General features: G+C 34.3%; 2 protein-coding genes across 2 annotated transcripts; one reads left to right on the forward strand and one right to left on the reverse strand.

The window, feature by feature from the left end:
• Positions 1-9,596: 9,596 nt before the first annotated feature.
• On the reverse strand, positions 9,597-12,067 carry LOC148579639 (uncharacterized). Its single transcript, XM_088490849.1, has 3 exons — positions 11,606-12,067; positions 9,894-10,308; positions 9,597-9,733 (listed from the first exon to the last, which is right to left on the reverse strand). The coding sequence occupies exons 1-3, from the start codon at positions 12,065-12,067 to the stop codon at positions 9,597-9,599; spliced, it is 1,014 nt and encodes a 337-aa protein (XP_088346975.1).
• Positions 12,068-18,062: 5,995 nt separating this feature from the next.
• On the forward strand, positions 18,063-21,005 carry LOC107622898 (putative serine/threonine-protein kinase-like protein CCR3). Its single transcript, XM_016324972.3, has one exon. The coding sequence runs from the start codon at positions 18,381-18,383 to the stop codon at positions 20,820-20,822; it is 2,442 nt and encodes an 813-aa protein (XP_016180458.1). The 5' UTR covers positions 18,063-18,380; the 3' UTR covers positions 20,823-21,005.

Genomic DNA, 21,005 nt, shown 5'->3' on the forward strand with positions numbered 1-21,005 from the left:
TTCGGTTTAGAAATGATTTGGTTTCTACTTAAGTTTGGTTGGTTTTGAAATTGGTTCAGAATAATTGGGAACACGATTTGGTTTTGGGTTCAAACCCTATTCTATTTATCCAACTCAAGAAGTTAAAGTTTCGGAGGTTTTCAAGAAATTTAAGAAATGAGTTAGGTTATTCTCCCCTGAAGTCTTGAGACTCTACTGAGGAATCTTACGACCAAATCTTGATTTAGAAATGAATGATTGAGTCTTTCAAAGAGATTTTGAACTTGGCATGGTTTTGAGATTTTTGGAAGTGTTGGAAAGATGTGGAAAGTGGCTCCGTTTTAAAAAGTGATTCTTGGCTAACTGTGATTTGGCTATATTGTTATTTAAAAGTAAATGGGCCAAGAATAATTTTGAAATAAGATATTGATCCTGATTGATTGTGGATATCATCAAAATTGATGAGTTATTGTTTGGTAGGCATAACGGCCGGGTTCGTCCCGCTTATGCTGCGAGATTTGATAATTGACGAGATTGTTGATAAGTCGCTTGCGCCTGGCAAGGATGGTGGTTAATCCCGCTTGTCGAGGTTGCGACGCCCGCGTAAGGACGGTGGTTAATCCCGCTTACGTGTAGATGTGAGGTCGGAGGCAAAGTATCCCACTCACATCCTTTCGGATCACAGGAGTGTGCAGGCACTGACATCCTGGACCGTGTGACGGGCACGTTATCCCAGAGGGTTCCCATTTATACGTGACCGAAAGGCAACATTCCCATGGGAATGTGTCGGGTTGGCAATTGAACCGACAATGTGATATCACAGCCAGTAGGACATTCATTCATCATTTGCATCTATGTGATATTGTTTGGGTGTGCATATTGTATTTGGTTTGTCTATGTGAATACTTATGTTAACTGCTAACTGTTATACTTGTTGTAATTGCTCTTGATTGTTCTTGAACCACATTAATTGTGATTGTGTTTGAATTGATTGGTTTGTGATGAGTTGGTTGCTGATTGAGCTGTTTGGGCCGGGGGCCGTGTTGGATTGGATGGGCTTGAGGCCGTGATTGGTATATTGAGTCCTAGTTCTGTATAAAGTATCTGATCGGTTCAGCATAGACTTAATCAACCTATGCTTGGAACGGGATGATCATTTATACCGCGTAGGTAACTGCTTTCATGGTTGCGGTCTAGGAAAAACTTTTCAGACATTTTCTTTAAGAAAGGAAAAAGGTTTTGTTTTAGAATATTTGAGAAATTTAGCAAGTTTTCAAAAAGGAATTTTCTGGATTACGAATGTGAACCTATGGTTTTTGGAAAGACTCATAAGACGAGCAATGATCACTGAACTCTAAGAATGATTTTATCTTTACGTATCTTGTTATAGCAATTTCTGTAATCCTATAGTGAGAACAAGTGAGTACGACGTTCTCACTCCCCTACAGGTTATTCCTTTTCAGGATATGGAAGACGAAGTTTCAGGAGAGTTATGTTTATTTTCTGTTTATTCGGTCCTTTTGTATTACCGTAGCTATTGTTTTCCCTCGCCTTTATCTTTATTATGTTTGTAAGAGGGATAGGAAATTATGATATGTATATTTGTAAATTAGTGTGTGTGTGTGTGTGTGTGTATATATATATATATATATATCTTAAAGTTGTATCTGATTTTGCATGTACATGTCTGTTTAGGTTTTCACAAAAAGAGTTATCGAAAGGTTATGCGGTTTTAAGTTTTAAACAGGCTCATATTTTAGTCTTAAATATTATAAGAGTCGTGGTAATACTCGAGCTATCAGAGTGGCGCAGCCGGAAGCGTGACATTCTGATAGTTAGGGTGTTACAAAAAGCATATAAAATATCCGCTCATCAGATATAGAGAGAGATTATGACTTGTATTGGGAAGAACTAAGATTTTTGAGATCACTATAAATAGTTAAGATTTAGTCTGTTTTTCCTGTTTGGTTTAGCAAAATCCTAGGCTTGAACCTTGTGTTGATTGCAGCATAGGATTATCTAGCAGGATCATATATTTTTACATAGTCTCTATTTAGAATTATTACCCTACTGAAAACCTTCAGGTTCTCACCCGTTGTCAGATTTTGTTATTTTTAGATGCAGGACGTGACACACCTTGTTAAGTGTGCCAGACTCTCTTTGGAAAGCAAAGACTCTTTTGCATTTTATATCTAGTATTGTTATTCTCCACTTTTGTATAAGTAATTGTGTATCCCTCTTGAAGGTTTTACTTTGGAGAAACAGGATTGTATTTTGAGTATACTTCTGGTTTGTAATACTTTCTAGCCGACCTTGTCTTCGTAGTCGAGACTAGTATTTGCTATGTATCTCCTTCGAAATCTTATATATATATTTCTTTTGTTTCTATATATCGAGGTTGTATATCCTTGACGTTTTGTGTGAGATGCGCTTGTCATTTTGTTATTCTTTCTGCACAGGCTCCTAGCTATATTACTATCTTTAGAATATATGTATGTATTTTGCTTTTAGGCATCGTAATGCCTCACAGCCTCTGATTTACAACATAGCGTAAGACTTTGTGTGGTAGGGTGTTACATATTTCATCTCAATCACTATATGAAAAACAAGTAAACAAGGGAATCTTTTTACAACCAATCAGAAAAATGAAAGAAAACCAACTATTTGAAGTTGTAAAGTTCATGGCTTCTATTCATACCGAGTTCATTAAAAAAACTCTGAACTTGTCATTACATATCCTCAAAATCATTCTTGATTTTCAACTTTAAAGCCTTGAGATCCTAAAAAAATACAGGATGTTACAAGCATTATCACAGTAAATACAGAAAATCACTAAATCAACAAAACAGGCATAATCTTATTTAGCAATAACAAAACTTAAAATCCCAAAAATCAACAAACAACACAAATTCCAAAAGGACCCAACAACAAAAAAACATGAATTCTAATGTAGATCCACCGTCTGCCACCTTCATCATCATAGTTTATAACAGAAATAACACACAAACTGGAACAACCAAAAAACTTAAAAAAGAAATTGAATTTTAAATTAAATTGCAGGAAAAAGAAGGAAATCGAAAAAAAAAAAGTAAAGAAATATGAATTGGCTCACCAGAAAGGTGATCGGCCGCGCTGCGAATCGTGAGGGGAGAGGGGTTGCGGTGGTCGGGCAGCGCTTCTGCGAATCATGAGGGAAAGGTCGCTGCAGTGGTCGGCCGGCGCAGCTGCCAATGCAAGGGAGAGAGGTTGCGGTGGTTGGGAGACACTACTGCAAATCGCGAAGTGGAGTGGAGCTGCAGCGTTCGGTAGTGGCTGCGGCGCGCGAAGAGGAAGCCGTGATGGTGGACGGCGTTTGGCAGCGCTGCACCTTGCGGTGGTTAAAGCTACGGCGTCGTTTCCATCGTGGCGTGGTGGAAGAAAAAGGCATGAGTGTGATTATGAGGGATCTGTGTGAAGTGAGAGGCACATGGGGGATTGTTTTTGTTTTCGTTTTAGAGTTTTTTATTTTAAATTAAATTTTTAAAAAGTTGTTCAAGTTGGCTGGTTAGTGAATGGGTTTCCTATAACTTTTCCTTCTAAATAAAAAATTTGATTTTTGCTGGGCAGTGGAAATTCCATATTGATTTTCATATTTGGGCATTCCTGCATCTCTCCGGAAGCTACTTAATTGAAGGATGAAAAAATTGGTAGGCTATGTCATAGCCACTAGCCACTGAATATATACCAGATTTCTCCAATCCATAGGTTAGTGAATCTGTTGCTTGGACAATAAGTGTTTGTAAAATTGTTTATGCTACCTCTAAAATGAACATATTTGTGATTGCATGTCTTTTTTATCGTCTGTTCTGGTCGATTAGCTAGTGCACCCATTGAATATCTTCATGATTGTTCCTGATATAATCTATAGTGATAGTTCGATATTTTTTTATCCAAGGGTCAATGTAGACATTCACTGAATTTTCAGCCCCAACCTTCCATAATAGTCTTTTTTCTTGTACTTTGTGCCCCTCTAATAGGCTCCCCAAGTTGAAGAAGGATTTTGCCCAACATTTGCACCCAAAAAAGAAGTGTGTTTGAAATATTTGCTTCTAGAAACGTTAAAAATTAGTGAATTTGTCTTAGCAGTAAGTCTCTAACCCTGCTTTCATAACATAGCCAAGTTGAAAGCTTTTAGATCTTTAAAACCTAAGCATTTCCATATTTTTTTCCTACTGATTATGTCTTATTTGATCCATTGCATTCTATTTTCTACTTCTTTATTGTCCCTACCAGAACTGCATCATTATTTTTTGTAGTTTCTCAAGCAACGAGCCCAAAATTTTAAAACAGCTCAATGTATAGAGAGGTATTGTTATAGCCACTGCTTTAATTAGCAACTCTCTGCCACTGACTCAAAGCAACATCCTTTTCCAATGTTAAAGTTTTTTGCTGACTTTATCTTTGATGTATTTGAAGGTAGAATGTTTTGACTTGTGAGTAATAGATGGCAAACCAAGATATTTATCCTGGTGGCCAATATTAAGAACTTGTAGGATGTCAGCTAACTCTTCCTTAAACTCCTGTGGAGTATTCTTACTATGGAACATTACTTATTTTTGGAGATTTACAACTTGACCACTCACTTCACTATAGGATTGTAGAATATTCATTAGGCATTGACAGTTTTAAGGGTTGGCTTTGCTGAAAAGTATTGAACCATCATCGAAGAAAAGATATCTTATAAAAGGACACCAACAATTCAATTTCAGACTTAAAATTTTCTTTCTCTGTTCTCTTTTGTGGAACAAATAAATTAGACCTTTTGCACAAAACAAAAATAAATATAAAATTAGTGATATTTGATTTTTATTATGAAAAAAAAAATTCCATTAATTTAGTTCAACATAGCTAAAGCCTTATTATGATTCTATGAACCGATAGATTTCCTATGTCTTTAACCTTTTTTGTTAAAAAATAAAAATTATTTTTCAAAACTTAAAATCTTGAATTTAAAACTGTTAAGTAAAAGACCAAAATATTATTGATCACTTTAACTAATACGATGGTAAAAGAGGTGTATAGATTCTTGGAAAATAAATGTTTTGAATAAGATGCATAAAGGACATGAAGAATTGATGATGAGTAGGATAAGAATCAAGAAGCAAAGGAACGTTGGTTGTTTCCCCTAATTAAATGAGCCAAACCTCATCACCATTTGGTCCTCCACAAGCCACAATCCTAAAGAACCAAGCACCCACCCCTCATGTTTCATCTCTTTCAACAGTTTTTTTCCATTCTTGTTTTCTTCATCCAATTACTGACAAATTCTTGTCGTTTAGTTTGACCAATCTTTTATTATCTGGGTCCTGGTCTCAGCTTTGAATTTCAAAGATCAAACCATTCTACACATGGATCACATAAAAAAATAATATAATATAAATAATTAAACAACTCATTAGGTAATTTAGGTGAAAAGTTGAGATAATTGAACATCAAGTGTGAAAGACCAGTATTTTATATTTTCTATTTTAATAATCCACATCACTATGGATTAAGAAAATTAAAGAGGATTCGCAGTCATTTTACGATTTTTTTTTTTAAGAGAAACTTTTATATTTATTACGAGAAAGGATGATTTTTGGTCAAAAATTAATTAATTAATTGTTATAAAATAATTAAAAAAAAAAAGAAAACAATATGGAAAAATATAAGTGAGAGACTAAAATCAAATGTAAAGTAAGAATTTAATATTGATAAAAAACAAAATTTTATTTTTTTTAAAAAAAATTGGAATTATGGTCAAAACTCAAAACAAAACACTCACATTTATCACTATTTAAATCAAATTTGTATGTGATATTGACGAAAATTCCGTTGGAAAAACATTTATTTATTTGAAAGAATTTTAAATATTTGTAGAACATTAGCATTTTAATAGTTTTATTTATTAATTTTAATTATAAAAAATATATAATATATTAATTAAAATTAACAATAAAAATAACTGAAATATCGATATTTTAAAAGTTTTTTCTATTTATTTTAGAAAGTCATTTAAATAAAAACACCTAAAACGTCTTTTTTTAAAGATATTTTTTAATAATTAAATTTTAATATATGTAATCGATTAAACCGTGTTATTTCTATTATAATTAGATCGGACAAATCGATTTAGTTAAAAATTGATAAACTAAATTTTAAACTGGTCTAAATTAATATTTTTTTTATAGAAAATGACTACAATATTTCTATTGTAAAAAATGACTAAAATACTTTTAATATATATATTAATTTTAAAAATTCTAAATTTTAACCCTATCACAACACAAAAAAAATATGAGTAAATAGCCAAATTGGTCCCGAAAGATAGCCCATTCTTCAAACGAGTCCCCGTAAGAAAAAGATAATAAAATTAGTCTCCGAAAAATTTAAAATTGGTAACGTTAGTCCTTCCGTCAGTTGGATGATGACGTGTCACGTTAAGTGCCACGTGGCATGTGATGACGTGGAGGGCTAATGCCACGTGTCACAATATGATTGGTTGACATGTCAGATCGGTGACACGTGGCACTTGACATGTAAAAAAGTTATTTATAATCAAAATAGTCCTTGAAAGTTCAGACGTAAGTCATTTTCATCCCTAAAATTTTAAAAATTAATCAAATTAGTCCTTATATAATTTTTTTTTATTTTTTTTTGATAATATTAAATTTAAAATATTTTTTTATACTACTAATTTTAATAGAAATGTAATTGACAATCAAAAAATTAGTAATTGTATCTTTTCTTCTTAAAAATTTGTTCAATAAAATTATATCTCTTCTTTAATTCTTGTCAAAATCTCTCTATTCTTTTCTATTATAAAACCTTTTTCTTACATTATTACATTTTGTTGGAATATATATATATATATATATATAACCTAAACAAAGTTATATGCTCAAAATCAAAATTTATGTATGTTAATCTAAATGAAAGTAATAACGTAATGAAAAAAAAGATGTATAAATTTTTATTAAATTTGTTTAGGTTAACATACATAAATTTTTATTTTGAGCATATAACTTTATTTAGGGTAACAAATACATACATTTCAATTTTGAGTATATATATATATAGGTTTAATTACTCTGCAGGTCCCTATAGTTTCACCGAATTTTCAATTAGGTCCCTATACTTTTTTTCTTTTCAATTGGGTCCCTGTACCTTTTTTTTTTCAATTAAGTCCCTGTTAACATTTGACGTTAAAAAAAAACGTTAGTGAGCTATAGAATGACTTATTTACCCCCTGTCTTCTCCCTATAAACACTCTCGTTGCAGTATCTGAGGTTTCTCTTCTTCTCCCTTTTCCATTTTCAGTTTTCATATTCTCCAACTTTATGGCTCATAGTCAAGGAACCTCATTCATTCTCTCTTCGGGAAGCTGTGTTTCCAAGAGCTCGTACTCAAAGGAAAGAAGACACCTGTGTTTCTGTGGAGAGGCAGTAACCGTCCGACGTTCCTCAGCCGTTTCTGACCATGGTAGGAGGTATGTTACTTGTGGGAAGATACCAAAATGTAACTTTTTTGAGTGGATTGATGATTTTAATTGGATTGAGGTTGATGACGGTGCAAAGAATGGGTGGCCAAAGGAAAAGGAAAGGCGGGTTCACTGTTTGTGTGGTGACACTCTAAGTCTTCAAATTTCAGGAACAACAAAGAATCCTAATAGAAGATTTATTTCTTACCCTAACAGAAGATGCAAATTTTTTGAGTGGGTTGATGAAGTTGGTGTAAGCAGTAACGTGTCTGCTGCTGCTGTTGGAGTTGTTGGAACACAAAATTCTGCTAAGTTGGAAGCTGAAATGTGGAAATTGGATGCACAAGAAAGAAAGATAGAGAGGCTAAACGTGGAGATGGAGAGATTAATTGTTGAAGCCAAAGAAATAGATGCTTGTGTTGGTAGATTATGTGATGAGTTGAATATTCTCCAAGAACAAGTTGGGAGGTTGGATGACAATATGAAAATTCAATGTAAAATGCAATATATGCTATTTATGTTTTTGCTAGTCTTAATAATTGGAATGTGGTTTGCAAGAGTTTAGAGTTATATGTGCTATGAAGTTGTAATATAAGAGATTGTATGCCTTCAATCCAATTAAAGTTAATTAAGTTTAGTCTGAATCAATTTTGCACTTTGATGTATTTTGTGTGTATAACAAATGATAGTTGGGAAGCAACTTTATCAATGTGAATATTTAAATTTTCACAATTGACAACAACTTGCAGCAAGAAGTGGCCAGAAAGTATGCCACATATATTTTCATTAAGTGTTCCTGTAAACCATACTTACACAAAATATCAAACATAAATGGTCATATAATATGCCACATATAGCTAAGCCAAAATAAAGATTCAAGAAGTGCAACAACTAAAAGTGGTCCAACCTGATTACAAAATATCAAAATAGTGGTCCTATCCACCTAATAAACAGTGGCCACATAGATACAATTCATCACAAGATATACTATTTAACAGCAACGCCAACAACCCTAACTATAAATATAAAGAGACTTCAGTCATCACTTAGGTCTATATGTAGACTAGGTGCTCCTTTTTGCTTCATCACTCCTAACTTCAGCCGCCCATTTCTCCTCACACCAAACACCTTTGTCTTTGGTAAAGGTTGAGAAGATGCTTTAGGTGCTTGGTGAGATTTTGCACTTGCCACAGCTAGGAGAGGCTGGGAGGCTGGCCCTTCAAGAGGTAAGGCTTGTTGTGAGGTGGCTGTGGTTGGAGCCACTGCACCGGTGGATGTGGTTGGAGCCTGAGAAACTGTAGTTGCAAGTATGGGAGGTGGTTGAGTGGAGGCAGCAACAGCAGGTGTGGCGGGTAGCTGTTGGGAAGATGCAGGTGTAGTGGGGAGTGGTTGTGAAGATGCAGCTCTACCCCTTCCTCTACCCCTTCCCCTGCCCCTTCCTCTTCCCCTGCCTACCCCTGTTTGCCTTATTCGCTCAGATCTACGGATATTCACACCAGATCTGTTATCGGCAGGAGGATCAGTGTCAACAGCAGCTGCAGGATTAGCAGCAGCAACAGTAGTAGGCACAGTGTCAGCAGCATTCGGATCTTTTCCGTTGGCAGCAGCAGCAACACCAGGTTCTTAAATCAGGTAAACAGCAGATTGCAACATGAATATTCAGCTCTTTTTTCAATGAATTTATAATCCATTTACAATTTATTTATAACACAGCATAATCAATTGATAATCATCTTATAGTCTATTTATAAGGCAGCATAATCTGTTTGCAATCCAAATCAATTCACAACAATTTATAACACAGCATAATAAATTTTCATACACCTCAAATACCCTATAATTTCAAATTTAAAACAGTAAAACAACAGTTTGTAGGTTCAGATTTGCATGATACCTGACACTATTGGATTGGGACAATGCCTTCTATTATGTCCATATTGGCCGCAGTTGCTACATGTAACAGATGAACCCGTCCTCCTTAGCTTTGTCTGAGAACGGTTCTCATCAGGTTCTCTGATCCTCACCATCTGTGGTCTTCCTGGCTTCACCCTAAAGATGGGAGGTATGATGGTGTCACACTCAACCTTCGGCCACATATTTTTTCCATTGATTGGAGAAACTAAGTTACCATAAGTTGCAACATAGGCTGCTGGGCTATAGAAGTTACTGCAATAATCTTCTGGACTGTCCCCTTTCTCGAATATGGCACAACAAGCATGCGGGCAGGGCATTCCACATAACCCCCAAAATCTGCAGCTACACGTTCCAGCCAACAAGTCAACCACAAACCTCTCAACAATCATCCGGTTCTTATGAGAAACTTCGTATTTCAGTCCTCCAGCCCATCTTGCTTGCCACTCCATAGCTCGCGTAGCAATGACATCAAGCCTCTTTTTGGGTTTAGGCATGATTGTACCCTCATATTTTTCGGCCTTCTTCTTTTTTTCAGCAAACCGAGACATCCAATAACATCGAATCCACTCGAACATAGTAAGTATGGGCTTGTCTCTTGCCTCCAAGATCCTACTATTGAAAGCTTCAGATATGTTATTCATCAACATGTCGCTCTTAGCAAGAAACGTGAAATGGCTCTTGCACCAGAGCTTTGGATCCAATGATGATAACTTTTCATAGCATTGACGGTTGATGTTCATTAGTTGAGTCATCCTCCTCTCCCATTCCTCGACATATGTAGCTTTAGCTATTGATAGAATTAGATCCCGCAAAACAGTCCCACCTCCATATGTTTTCTTGCAATTCGCATACAGATGTCTCAAGCATAGTCGATGCTCTAACGCCGGCATCATCTCTTGAAAAACTTGCATCAAACCCTACAGCACAACATATATAATTCAGATTCATATAGTTGCATTATATCATATATAATAACTTTTTATAGAGCTGCAACATAGCATATATAATTCAGTTATAAAACGCAGCAACATATGAGCTAAATTTCAATTTTTAGCAGCTACAACATATCATATTAAAAGTAAATAAATTAATAAATAAATTAAAAAAAAGGTAAATTCTTATATCAATGTTTTTGTTTTTCCCCATAATAATAACTTTTCAAATTTAGACATAATCAAATGATGAATCGATGTAAAAAAAATGAGACTTGTGCATCTATGATTTAAGGGTCCACCATGATTACTGACAGAACATTTCAATAATCTCAAAAATCAAATAAAGAAACTTGATAAGAAAAGTGACATGCATTATTCTAGTGCTTAATGAGGTCTACATTATAGATATATTTTAACAGCAGTATTTATTGTGTGGCCAATGATAATTTTTGAAGAATAAAAAACTGTTTTAATAAGTCATCCACTATTTCTTGCAAGACCAAAATCCAAACCAAAAGTCACTTGTTAACACTATACAATCATGTTGGGGTCAAAGAAGATTTCCATTCTGGCTATAGATATGAATATTCTTCTGTGTTAAAAACTGTAGCTACATTGCAAGAACATAAAACTATAGCTTTTATAAGAACGATAATTAAGTAAAATTCTTCCACTAATCACCTTAAATAATCAAAACCCTTGAGCTGTACTCGCCCAACCAAAATCCCTTTTTATTTGTGGCTTTCTTTTTCTCATTGCATGCTCTGTTTTGACTTTTGACTATGAAATTGATTTTAAATTTAGGCAAATGTTTTCCATCATTTCCAATTCTTATCTATTCTAATCTGGAAGTTAGGCTGTGTTCCATTTTTTGTTCAAACACAAACAACAAATAATACATCTAATTTTCTGGCATAGACCTTTCTTTGCATTGTTTGCTAACTTATACTATAGCATTCAGCATGGGAGGATATATTTGAATTGTATTAAATGGAAGAAAAGTAAATATTAACAGAAATTTAAGAGGCCAAAGAGACAAGATCTAACATCTTTTGTTTTTTTTTTCTGCACACAAGTTAGAAAAATCACATTTACCAATGGAATTGTCAAAAACAAATAACAACAGGACAAAGATATACAAAGAATATATATATGTGACATTTTGAAAGCTGCTTGCAGCATGTGCCCGCCTACAAGATTTCAAGAACATAAATCATACACATGCTACATTGCAGCTTTTATAAACCTATTAAAATAGATTTAAATAGCAAATGCTAACCTTTTGTTGGTCGGACATGAATACCCACTTCCTTCTACTGACATCTCCAATATCATCCAATAACAGGTTTATAAACCAACCCCAATTGTCTCTAGTCTCAGCCTCTACAGCAGCAATAGCAATTGGAAAATAGTTATCGTTTGGATCTCTTCCGACAGCCACCAACAGTTGTTGACCATGATCACCCTTCAAGTGGCAGCCATCTACTCCTATGATAGGCCTACAACCAGCCAAAAAGCCTTGCTTGACAGAATTTAGACACATGTACATCTTCATAAACCTTGGCTGGTGTGTAATTGAAGGCCTGTCAACCAAAATCTGAGTAGTAGACCCGGGATTTGTCCTCATAATCTCTGCACAATAATCTCTGAGCTTGCCATATTGTAGAATAGCCCTGCCATGTACTTCTTCCCTCCCCTTTCTCCTCGCCCAATAAGCCTTTGTGACTGAAATATTAGCCATGTATTTATCCTGAATAGTCTAAATTACTGTTGCAATCTTCATCTCCTCCCCCCTACTAATATTGGTAACAATCTTCTGAAACACCCAACTACTTGATGCAAGCTTACCGCTGTAATCTCGTCCACAAGTGTGCTTTCCATTAAGGGTCTTCAGCCGAAAGCAATCGGAACCACCAACTTTGGATGCAAACGCCATCCACCTACACTTCCCTTTCTTTCCTCTACAGCCCACTCTACATCTAACCTTATCATTCTTGATATACCTAATATCCCTTCCATTCAACAGAGCATGCTCCCTAATAGCATCCTTAAACTGACCAAGTGACTTGAACTCCAATCCCACCTTAAACACATATTCCCTACTCATCTCAGCCTCATTGTATTTAGGATATCTTCTCTTCTTAATCATATCATCCGAATCTCCCTCATAGCTATCAATATCTTCAGTTTCATAACCCTCGGAAATCTCTCCAACCTCAACATCATCCCTAACGGCGGCGTCATTCACAACAGCATCAACACCACCAGTTTGAGCATTGTCATGTTCATTTAAAGGGTCATCGAATCCCCCAAAAGCATTTCCAACTCCACCATCATTTTCATCTTCAACGTCAAATCCAAAATGATCCTCGTGGTCTCCATCGTCTGCACTGTCATCAAATCTATCCTCCTCACTAGACGCTTTTGATTCACATTCAACCTCTACTTCTACGAAACCACTCTCATTGTACTCAGTTTCAGTTGGCACATAGTCCTTATCATTCGAACATATCTCAACACCGTTACCTTCCCTACAGCCATCAACAACATACACCGAGCAATGCTTAACAGTTTGCGACACTAATAACCTACCCATTCTCATGGCATCTCCATCACTCATCAACTCTCTGAGACCCGAGCTCAATTGACATCCTGGTTCACAGTACCAAATCCTGGCATTCCCTTTGTACCCTAACTTTTGCAACTCACTAACTATTTCTTGCAAACTCCATTCATCGAGCTCATAATGCATATCTTCCAACACCTTTCCCCCCAAATATTCTAGCCCGTTCCCTAAATCATGAAACTTGCCACCATGGTGTATGTCTATGGTAAAATCCTCCTCCCCCATCCCTACAGGTATTAAAAACAGAAACATAATCCATTTAAAGCAATATCGGCACAACCACAATAATCAACATTCAAGAATAAACAAAATTCATCATCCAATGCCATAGTAGCTCTATTCAATCACATAATTTGAAAAAAAGGTCGAGACTTTCATAAGCTGAAACCATCAGCATACATTACACTTTTACAAATCTCCCATTGAAAGCAAAATCTATTTAATAAAAATAGAAGTAGAATCAATTCAAAGCACCACCATCACAGTAACAACAGTCAAACAATGCCATATTTTTTTTTTCAAAAATTTAACATAAATATCAACTTTTAACACTGAAAAAATTAGGGTTTTTTCTTTGTCACTTACTTGCAGAAACTTCGACTGCAGGGAGATGGAGTAGAAGCGTGATCGGAGGCTCGGCAACGTGCGGCACGGTGACTCCAGGCGAGGGCCTTCACCGCGACGGAAGGAAGACGCCTTGGCCGGACAAATCGTGGAGAAGACCTCAGAGAAGAACAACGAACAAGGGCCCAGCGCAGAGAGAAGGCAACGGAGGGGATACCAGCAACCGTCTGTCGCAGTCGATGGCAGACACACACGCCGTCAACGGAGGCAGGAGACGGAGAAGATAGGAGAAACTTAGGGTTTCTTTTTTTCTTAGGAATGAAATGTGAGGGATTATTTGGGTATTAGGAAAAAATTCAGATTACTTCACCAAGCCTCTACAGCTAATTGCCAAGAATATTCCTTTTTTATGAAGAATATTCTGTTATCTCAAACGGTACACTGACGACAGGGACTTAATTGAAAAAAAAAATAAGGTACAGGGACCCAATTGAAAAAAAAAAAGTATAGGGACCTAATTGAAAATTCGGTGAAACTATAGGGACCTGCAGAGTAATTAAACCATATATATATATATATATATATATATATTCCAGCAAAATGTAATAATGTAAGAAAAATGTTTTAGAATAGAAAAGAATAAGAGAGATTTTGACAAGAATTAGAGGAGAGAGATAATTTTATTGAACAAATTTTTAAGAAGAAAAGATACAATTACTAATTTTTTTATTGTCAATTACATTTCTATTAAAATTAGTAGTATCAAAAAATATTTTAAATTTAATATTGTCAAAAAAAATAAAAAAAATTATATAAGGACTAATTTGATTAATTTTTAAAATTTTAGGGATGAAAATGACTTACGTCTGAACTTTCAAGGACTATTTTGATTATAAATAACTTTTTTACATGTCAAGTGCCACGTGTCACTGACCTGACACGTGGCATGCCACATGTCACCGATCTGACATGTCAACCAATCATATTGTGACACGTGGCATTAGCCCTCCACGTCATCATATGCCACGTGGCACTTAACGTGACACATCATCATCCAACTGACGGAAGGACTAACGTTACCAATTTTAAATTTTTCGGGGACAAATTTTATTATCTTTTTCTTACGGAAACTCGTTTGAAAAATGGGCTATCTTTCGGGGACCAATTTAGCTATTTACTCAAAAAAATATTGTAGTCAACTTTTATAAAAAAAAATATTAATTTAAATCGACTTAAAATTTAATTCACTAATTTTTTAACTAAATTAATTTATCTAATCTAATTTTAATAAAATATAATATAATTTATTTTATTATATATATTAAATTTTAATTACGAAAAAATATCTTAAAAAAAACATTTTAAGTCAATTTTTTTCTAAGTGTCCCCTTATTTTATTGTACACGTGGTCGACGTGGATGTGGGCGGTAGCGGTACATCGTTTGGTGAAACTTACGACTTTATGAATTATGATTCTCTTCCTTCCTCGAAGTCCTTTTTTTTTTTTATCCATTCTCTTTATGTCCATAAGGCCATGTTTGGTTCATTCATCACTCATCTCCCAGTGCACAATAATTAATTTACTAATTTAAAATTTAAAAGTAAAATAGAGCTATTTTTGGATGCTAGGTTAAAAGTTAAAACACTTTGATTTAGCAGTGCTTATAAACTACGTTGTTTTGTTAAGTTTAATTTTATATAAGCTAATAGTCTAGTCCTTTAAAAGATCAAATTTGCATCAATTGGTTATTGAAAAATTAGACACTTTAAATTAGTTTATTAAAAATATAATTTTTAAGTCAAATAATTAATTATTCTGTCAATTAGATAATAATACGTGATATAAATTATTTTATGATATGTTACTATTTTATTGAAAAGGAACCAACTTAATTTACTATTGCATTTTTTGAAAGTTAATTATGAAATATTTGTAGACCAAAATAACTCACGTGTAATCTTTTGAAATAATTTTAATATAATCATTAGCTCAATTTTGTATATATTGTTGATTTAGATTGATATTCATTTAAGTGTGTGATTGACTCTCATAATTATTCTTTCAAAAATAAACTATTTTTCCCCTTTTCTTGTTTGATTGAATAATGTTAACTTTAAAAAATTTGTACTAATAATTGTCAGTCACCTTTATTATATAGAATACATAAAAGTATTTATTTTTCTAAATGCCGGAAAAGTCAATCTTTTTTAAAAATACATAACGAATATCAATATAAATTTATCGATTCAGTCACCAAAAATATAAAGAGAATTATTTAGATAAAGACGCTTAAAATATTTTTTTTAAAGATATTTTTAAATAATTAAAATTTAATACATATAATTAATTAAACTATGTTATTTTAATCAAAATTAGATCAGATAAATTAATTTGACTAAAAAATTGATAAATTATATCTTGAACCGGTCTAAATTAATATTTTTTATAAAAGATAATTACAATATTTTTATTATAAAAAATGACTAAAATATTCTTTTATATATATATATATATCCTAAATTCTAATTCTTTTTTTTTCTTTGTGTTGTTATAGGGGTAGAATTTAAGATTTTTAAAATTAAAAAAATATATAATAAAAATATTTTACTCATTTTTTATAATAAGATTATTGTAGTTATTTTCTATTAAAAAGAATATTAATTTAAATCGATTCAAGGTTTGGTTTATCAATTTTTTGACCAAATAAATTTGTCTGATCTATTTTGACAAAAATAATATAATTTTTAATCAATTATATGTATTAAATGTTAGTTAATAAGAAACATCTTTAAAAAAAGACATTTTAAACATCTTTATCAAAATGTCTCCCAAATATAAATTTATCAATAAAGGTAATACATAAAAATAAAAATAAAAATCCTTCGGTTGTAATGGATAACTGAATTGAAGGTGTACATGAGTTTGAGTATGTTATCTATCTACTAGTCAACAAAATTAAATGGAGAAAAAATCCAGAATTTACGTAAAATTAAAAAAATAAATTAAGTTTATAAAATGTAAAATTCTATTCAGATTTAAATTATAAAATTGTTAAATTTAATATAAATTTTATAAAATTAATTAATTAATTTAAAATTGTAATATAAAAAATTTTAAAAATTAAATCAAAATTTCACTTGCTATTATTCATCTGCTTTATATTTTCATCGTCTCTGAATATAAAACTTGTTTACTCTCTTCTCTTAAACAGCTAAATGATTACAATCATCCATGAAACAAGGAGTATTATAAAAATTGAGATTTGAAGAAGTTGGTCAAGGATGATAAAAATGTCTCCCCAATTAATCAAATTGATTTTCTAAATTTTTAATCTATTAAATTAGATTTTAAATTTTTTTAATAATAATTTCGTTCATCCTTATTTAACTTTTTTGTAAATATACGTTATTTTTAACTCATTTATGAGATTCTCAAATTCACAAAAAATTATGATTGTATTTTAAGATTTGAAATCACACAAATTTGTGGTACAATTTAAAAAATAAATTAAAAATCCTCATAAAATTACGTAATTCCAAATTTCCAATTTTCTCTGAAAGTGTAAATTTATGAACTCCCAAAATTAAATAAAAAATGAAACGGAAGGAAAAAAGTACGATGTAAAAAATTTAATAAGTGTGATAGTAGAAAGAACATGAGAATAAGAAGTAGAGGAACTAATAAAAATAATTTAAAAATTATAATTCACAAAAATATTTACAGAAATTAATTAATATATTAGGAAGCAAGATGTGATGGGCAAGGCCATAGAAAGTTAACCGAAGTTAAATTGGTCTCCTAGTTAGTTTATTAGCTGACTTAAATACATATTAGAGGTTTGAATTTTGCCTTTTGCATGTAACAATTTATTAGTCAATAATAAATCTTTAAACAAAAAATATCATAAAAAAAAGTTAAAAATTAAATGCATTTTCTCCGCATATGCTATAAATAAATCTGATGGTTCGATTTATTTGATTACATGTAAAATTGATATTTATATATTAATAATCTAATTATTTAATTTGTAATTCAAAAAATTTTAAAAATTATATTTTATGAAATTTGATCTCTTCATTTGTATATTCTAAAATTTTAAAATTCAGCTTTTATTTTATAAATTTTATTATCACTCAAGTCTGATGATTTGATTTATTAATTATAATTAAAAAAATTATACTTCATATTAAAAAAAAAATACGCAAGCTAACTATTCTAATAGATAATATAAAATTTTCATCGATTTCAAAAAATTAGCCAAATATTTAATCGAGGTTGATTTAAAATGGTCACAATTCAAAAAAAAATGAGTGAAAATAAAGAGTGTGATAGTTGGAAGTCAATTATTCTTTTCAAGACTTGCATTAAGTTGAGTTGAAATAATTAAATTCTTAATAATTAAAATTTAGTAGAAACCAATAATTTCATTCAAAACTCAAATAAAAATAGAAAGAGATAGCTAAATAAGTAGTAAATAATAACAGAAAAAGAAAAGTTGTCTTTGTGTATAAAGGAGAAGCAAACAAGTCTTATAAAGGCAAACAGTAAGCAGCTTTGATCAGAGATTAGAGAGGCTGAAAAGCCACCTTCACTTCTCTCTCTCTCTCTCTCTCTCTCTCTAAATTCAACATTCCACAACTAACAAACATTTAAAACTCTTTTTTCTTCTCACATTCTCTTTTCCTCATTCCTTTTCTTCCAGAGCCCCAAAGAGAGAAGGAAAAAAAAAAAGACATCACAACTTCAATTCGTTTCTTTCTTTCTTTCTTTCAGAAAACACCACCTGCAAATGAGGCACCTGAAACCGCCGCCAACCACCGCCGCCGCCGCCGCCACCTCTCACTTAAAAATCCGTTCTTTTCGATGATGACACCACTTTCCTCCTCCGAAATCCTTCGTCTCTCCGCCGCGGTGATATTCACGCTCTCTCTACTGATTCCCACTTCCCATGCTCTCGGCTCCGGCGCTACCCTTGCCGTCACCGACGCCTCCGACACCGTCTGCGGCGTCGTCGCCGGGGAATCCACCCAACGCATTGAGTGCTCCCGCCTCGGTAGTCAGCTTGTCCCCGCCGTTCCCCCTAACATCTCATTCTCCACCGTCTCCGGCGGCGCCACCTTCTTCTGCGGCCTCAGGTCCGGCAACCGCACCTTGCTCTGTTGGAACACCATCACCACCACCAACGGAACCTTCACACCAAAGAGACTCTACAACAACGACACTGTTCTATTGGAGAATCTCGCCGTCGGAGAAACCCACGTTTGCGCCACCGTGGTCGGCGCCGGAACCGTTACGTGCTGGAGAACCAGCAAAACGTTCAAGTCCCCATCTAGGTCTCTTCAATTCTCTTCAATCTCATCTGGGTCAGGATTCTCTTGCGGGATTCTGAAGAACAGTTCTCAAGTTCGATGTTGGGGTGAAACGGTAATTTCAAGAGTGATTGAAAATGGGTTTAAGAACATGTCTATGTGGAGCATTGTCGCTGGTGGTTCACACGTTTGTGGGTTGAATTCAACTGGATTTCTGGTTTGTATAGGGAACAACGACAATTTTGGGCAACTTGATGTTCCAAAAAATGAAGCTTGGGAATTTGGTGAATTAGCACTTGGTGCTAGCCATGGATGTGCTTTGAGAAAGTTGAATGGAACTGGAAGCGTTGTTTGTTGGGGTGGTGATGGTAATTTCACATCGGAAGTAACAAAAGGTGTTTCCTTCGAGGTAATTGTTTCTGGGTCTAACTTCACTTGTGGATTAGTGACACGTAATCTTAGTGTTCTTTGTTGGGGTCCTGGTTGGCCTAATAATAATGGTTCAAGATTTGAACTTCCATTGCCTAGTGTTCTTCCGGGTCCTTGTGTTCAATCCTCTTGTGATAGTTGTGGTCCATATCCTGATTCTCAATCTCTGTGTTCCGATTCTGATAGCAACATTTGCAAGCCTTGTTGGCCTCCAATTCAAGCTCCAGCAGCGGCAATGGTTCCATCTTCGCTGCCACCGGGGCCTGCTCCTCGGCAGAGGTCGCGGTCGAGGACATTGACTAGGGGTTTATTGGCATTTGCTATTGTTGGATCAGTTGGTGCTGTTGCTGGAATTTGCACAATTGTTTATTGTTTGTGGAATGGTGTTTGTTTTGGGAAGAAGAAAGTGCACAATTCTGTGCAGCCAACAATCACAAGAGGTAGTAGTACTTCAAGTGGTGTTTCCAACAATAGTAGGAACAATAGCAGGCCTCTTTCGAGGACTTCCACAATTATGCGACAAGGTTCGAGGATAATGCGGCGCCAGAGGAGTGGCACCTCATCCACAAAACACCCTGATAGGGCTGAGGAATTCGCCTTGGCCGAGCTAATAGCTGCAACGGACAATTTCTCGCCTGAGAACAAGATTGGGGCTGGAAGCTTTGGAGTTGTGTACAGGGGAAAGCTTGTGGACGGCCGTGAGGTGGCGATCAAGAGGGGCGAGATTGGCTCTAAATTGAAGAAGTTTCAAGAGAAAGAAAGCGCGTTTCAGTCCGAATTGTCCTTTTTGTCGCGGCTACACCACAAGCACTTGGTTAGGCTAGTTGGTTTCTGTGAGGAGAAAGAGGAGAGGCTCTTGGTTTATGATTACATGAAGAATGGTGCATTGTATGATCATTTGCACGCCAAGAACAATGTGGAGAAGAGTAGCAGTGTCTTGAATTCGTGGAAAATGAGGATCAAAATTGCCTTGGACGCCTCCCGGGGGATAGAATATCTCCACAATTATGCGGTTCCATCCATAATCCATAGAGATATCAAGTCTTCCAACATCCTCCTCGATGCGAATTGGACTGCTAGGGTATCTGATTTTGGATTGTCTTTGATGAGTCCAGAGCCAGACCGTGATCATCGGCCGATGAAGGCAGCCGGAACGGTTGGATATATTGATCCTGAGTACTATGGCCTAAATGTGATAACAGCAAAGAGTGATGTCTACGGCTTTGGAGTAGTTCTTTTAGAACTATTAACCGGAAAGCGAGCGATATTCAAGAATGGTGAAGATGGCGACACACCAATGAGTGTGGTGGACTTCGCGGTGCCTGCAATTTTGAGTGAGGAATTGGCGAAGATTTTGGACCCTAGGGTTGGACCACCAGATGCAAATGAAGCTGAGGCAGTGGAATTGATGGCAAAGATTGCAATGCTTTGTGTGAATTTGGAAGGAAAAGATAGACCAACCATTTCTGATATTGTTACCAATTTAGAGCGTGCATTGCTTCTTTGTGAAGGTTCTCATCATCATGATAGCAATTCCAGTGGTATAATCTCCATTGTCTCAGATTGAGATTACAGTTTATGTTCAAAGTTTCAAACCCCATTAATTAAAGAGACTAAAAGAGGGGAAAAAGCATATTGAATTCTTTTGTCAATTTTTCATTGATTCTTTTTGATAAATTATATGAATATAGTGTTCTGCTGTAAAAATTGTCCCTTGATTCTCAATGTATTAGTTAGCGTTCGCATCTAA

The sequence above is a fragment of the Arachis ipaensis genome, chromosome B10 (genome assembly GCF_059453495.1).
Source record: "Arachis ipaensis isolate K30076 ecotype BB chromosome B10, ASM5945349v1, whole genome shotgun sequence".
Classification (NCBI taxonomy): domain Eukaryota; kingdom Viridiplantae; phylum Streptophyta; class Magnoliopsida; order Fabales; family Fabaceae; genus Arachis; species Arachis ipaensis.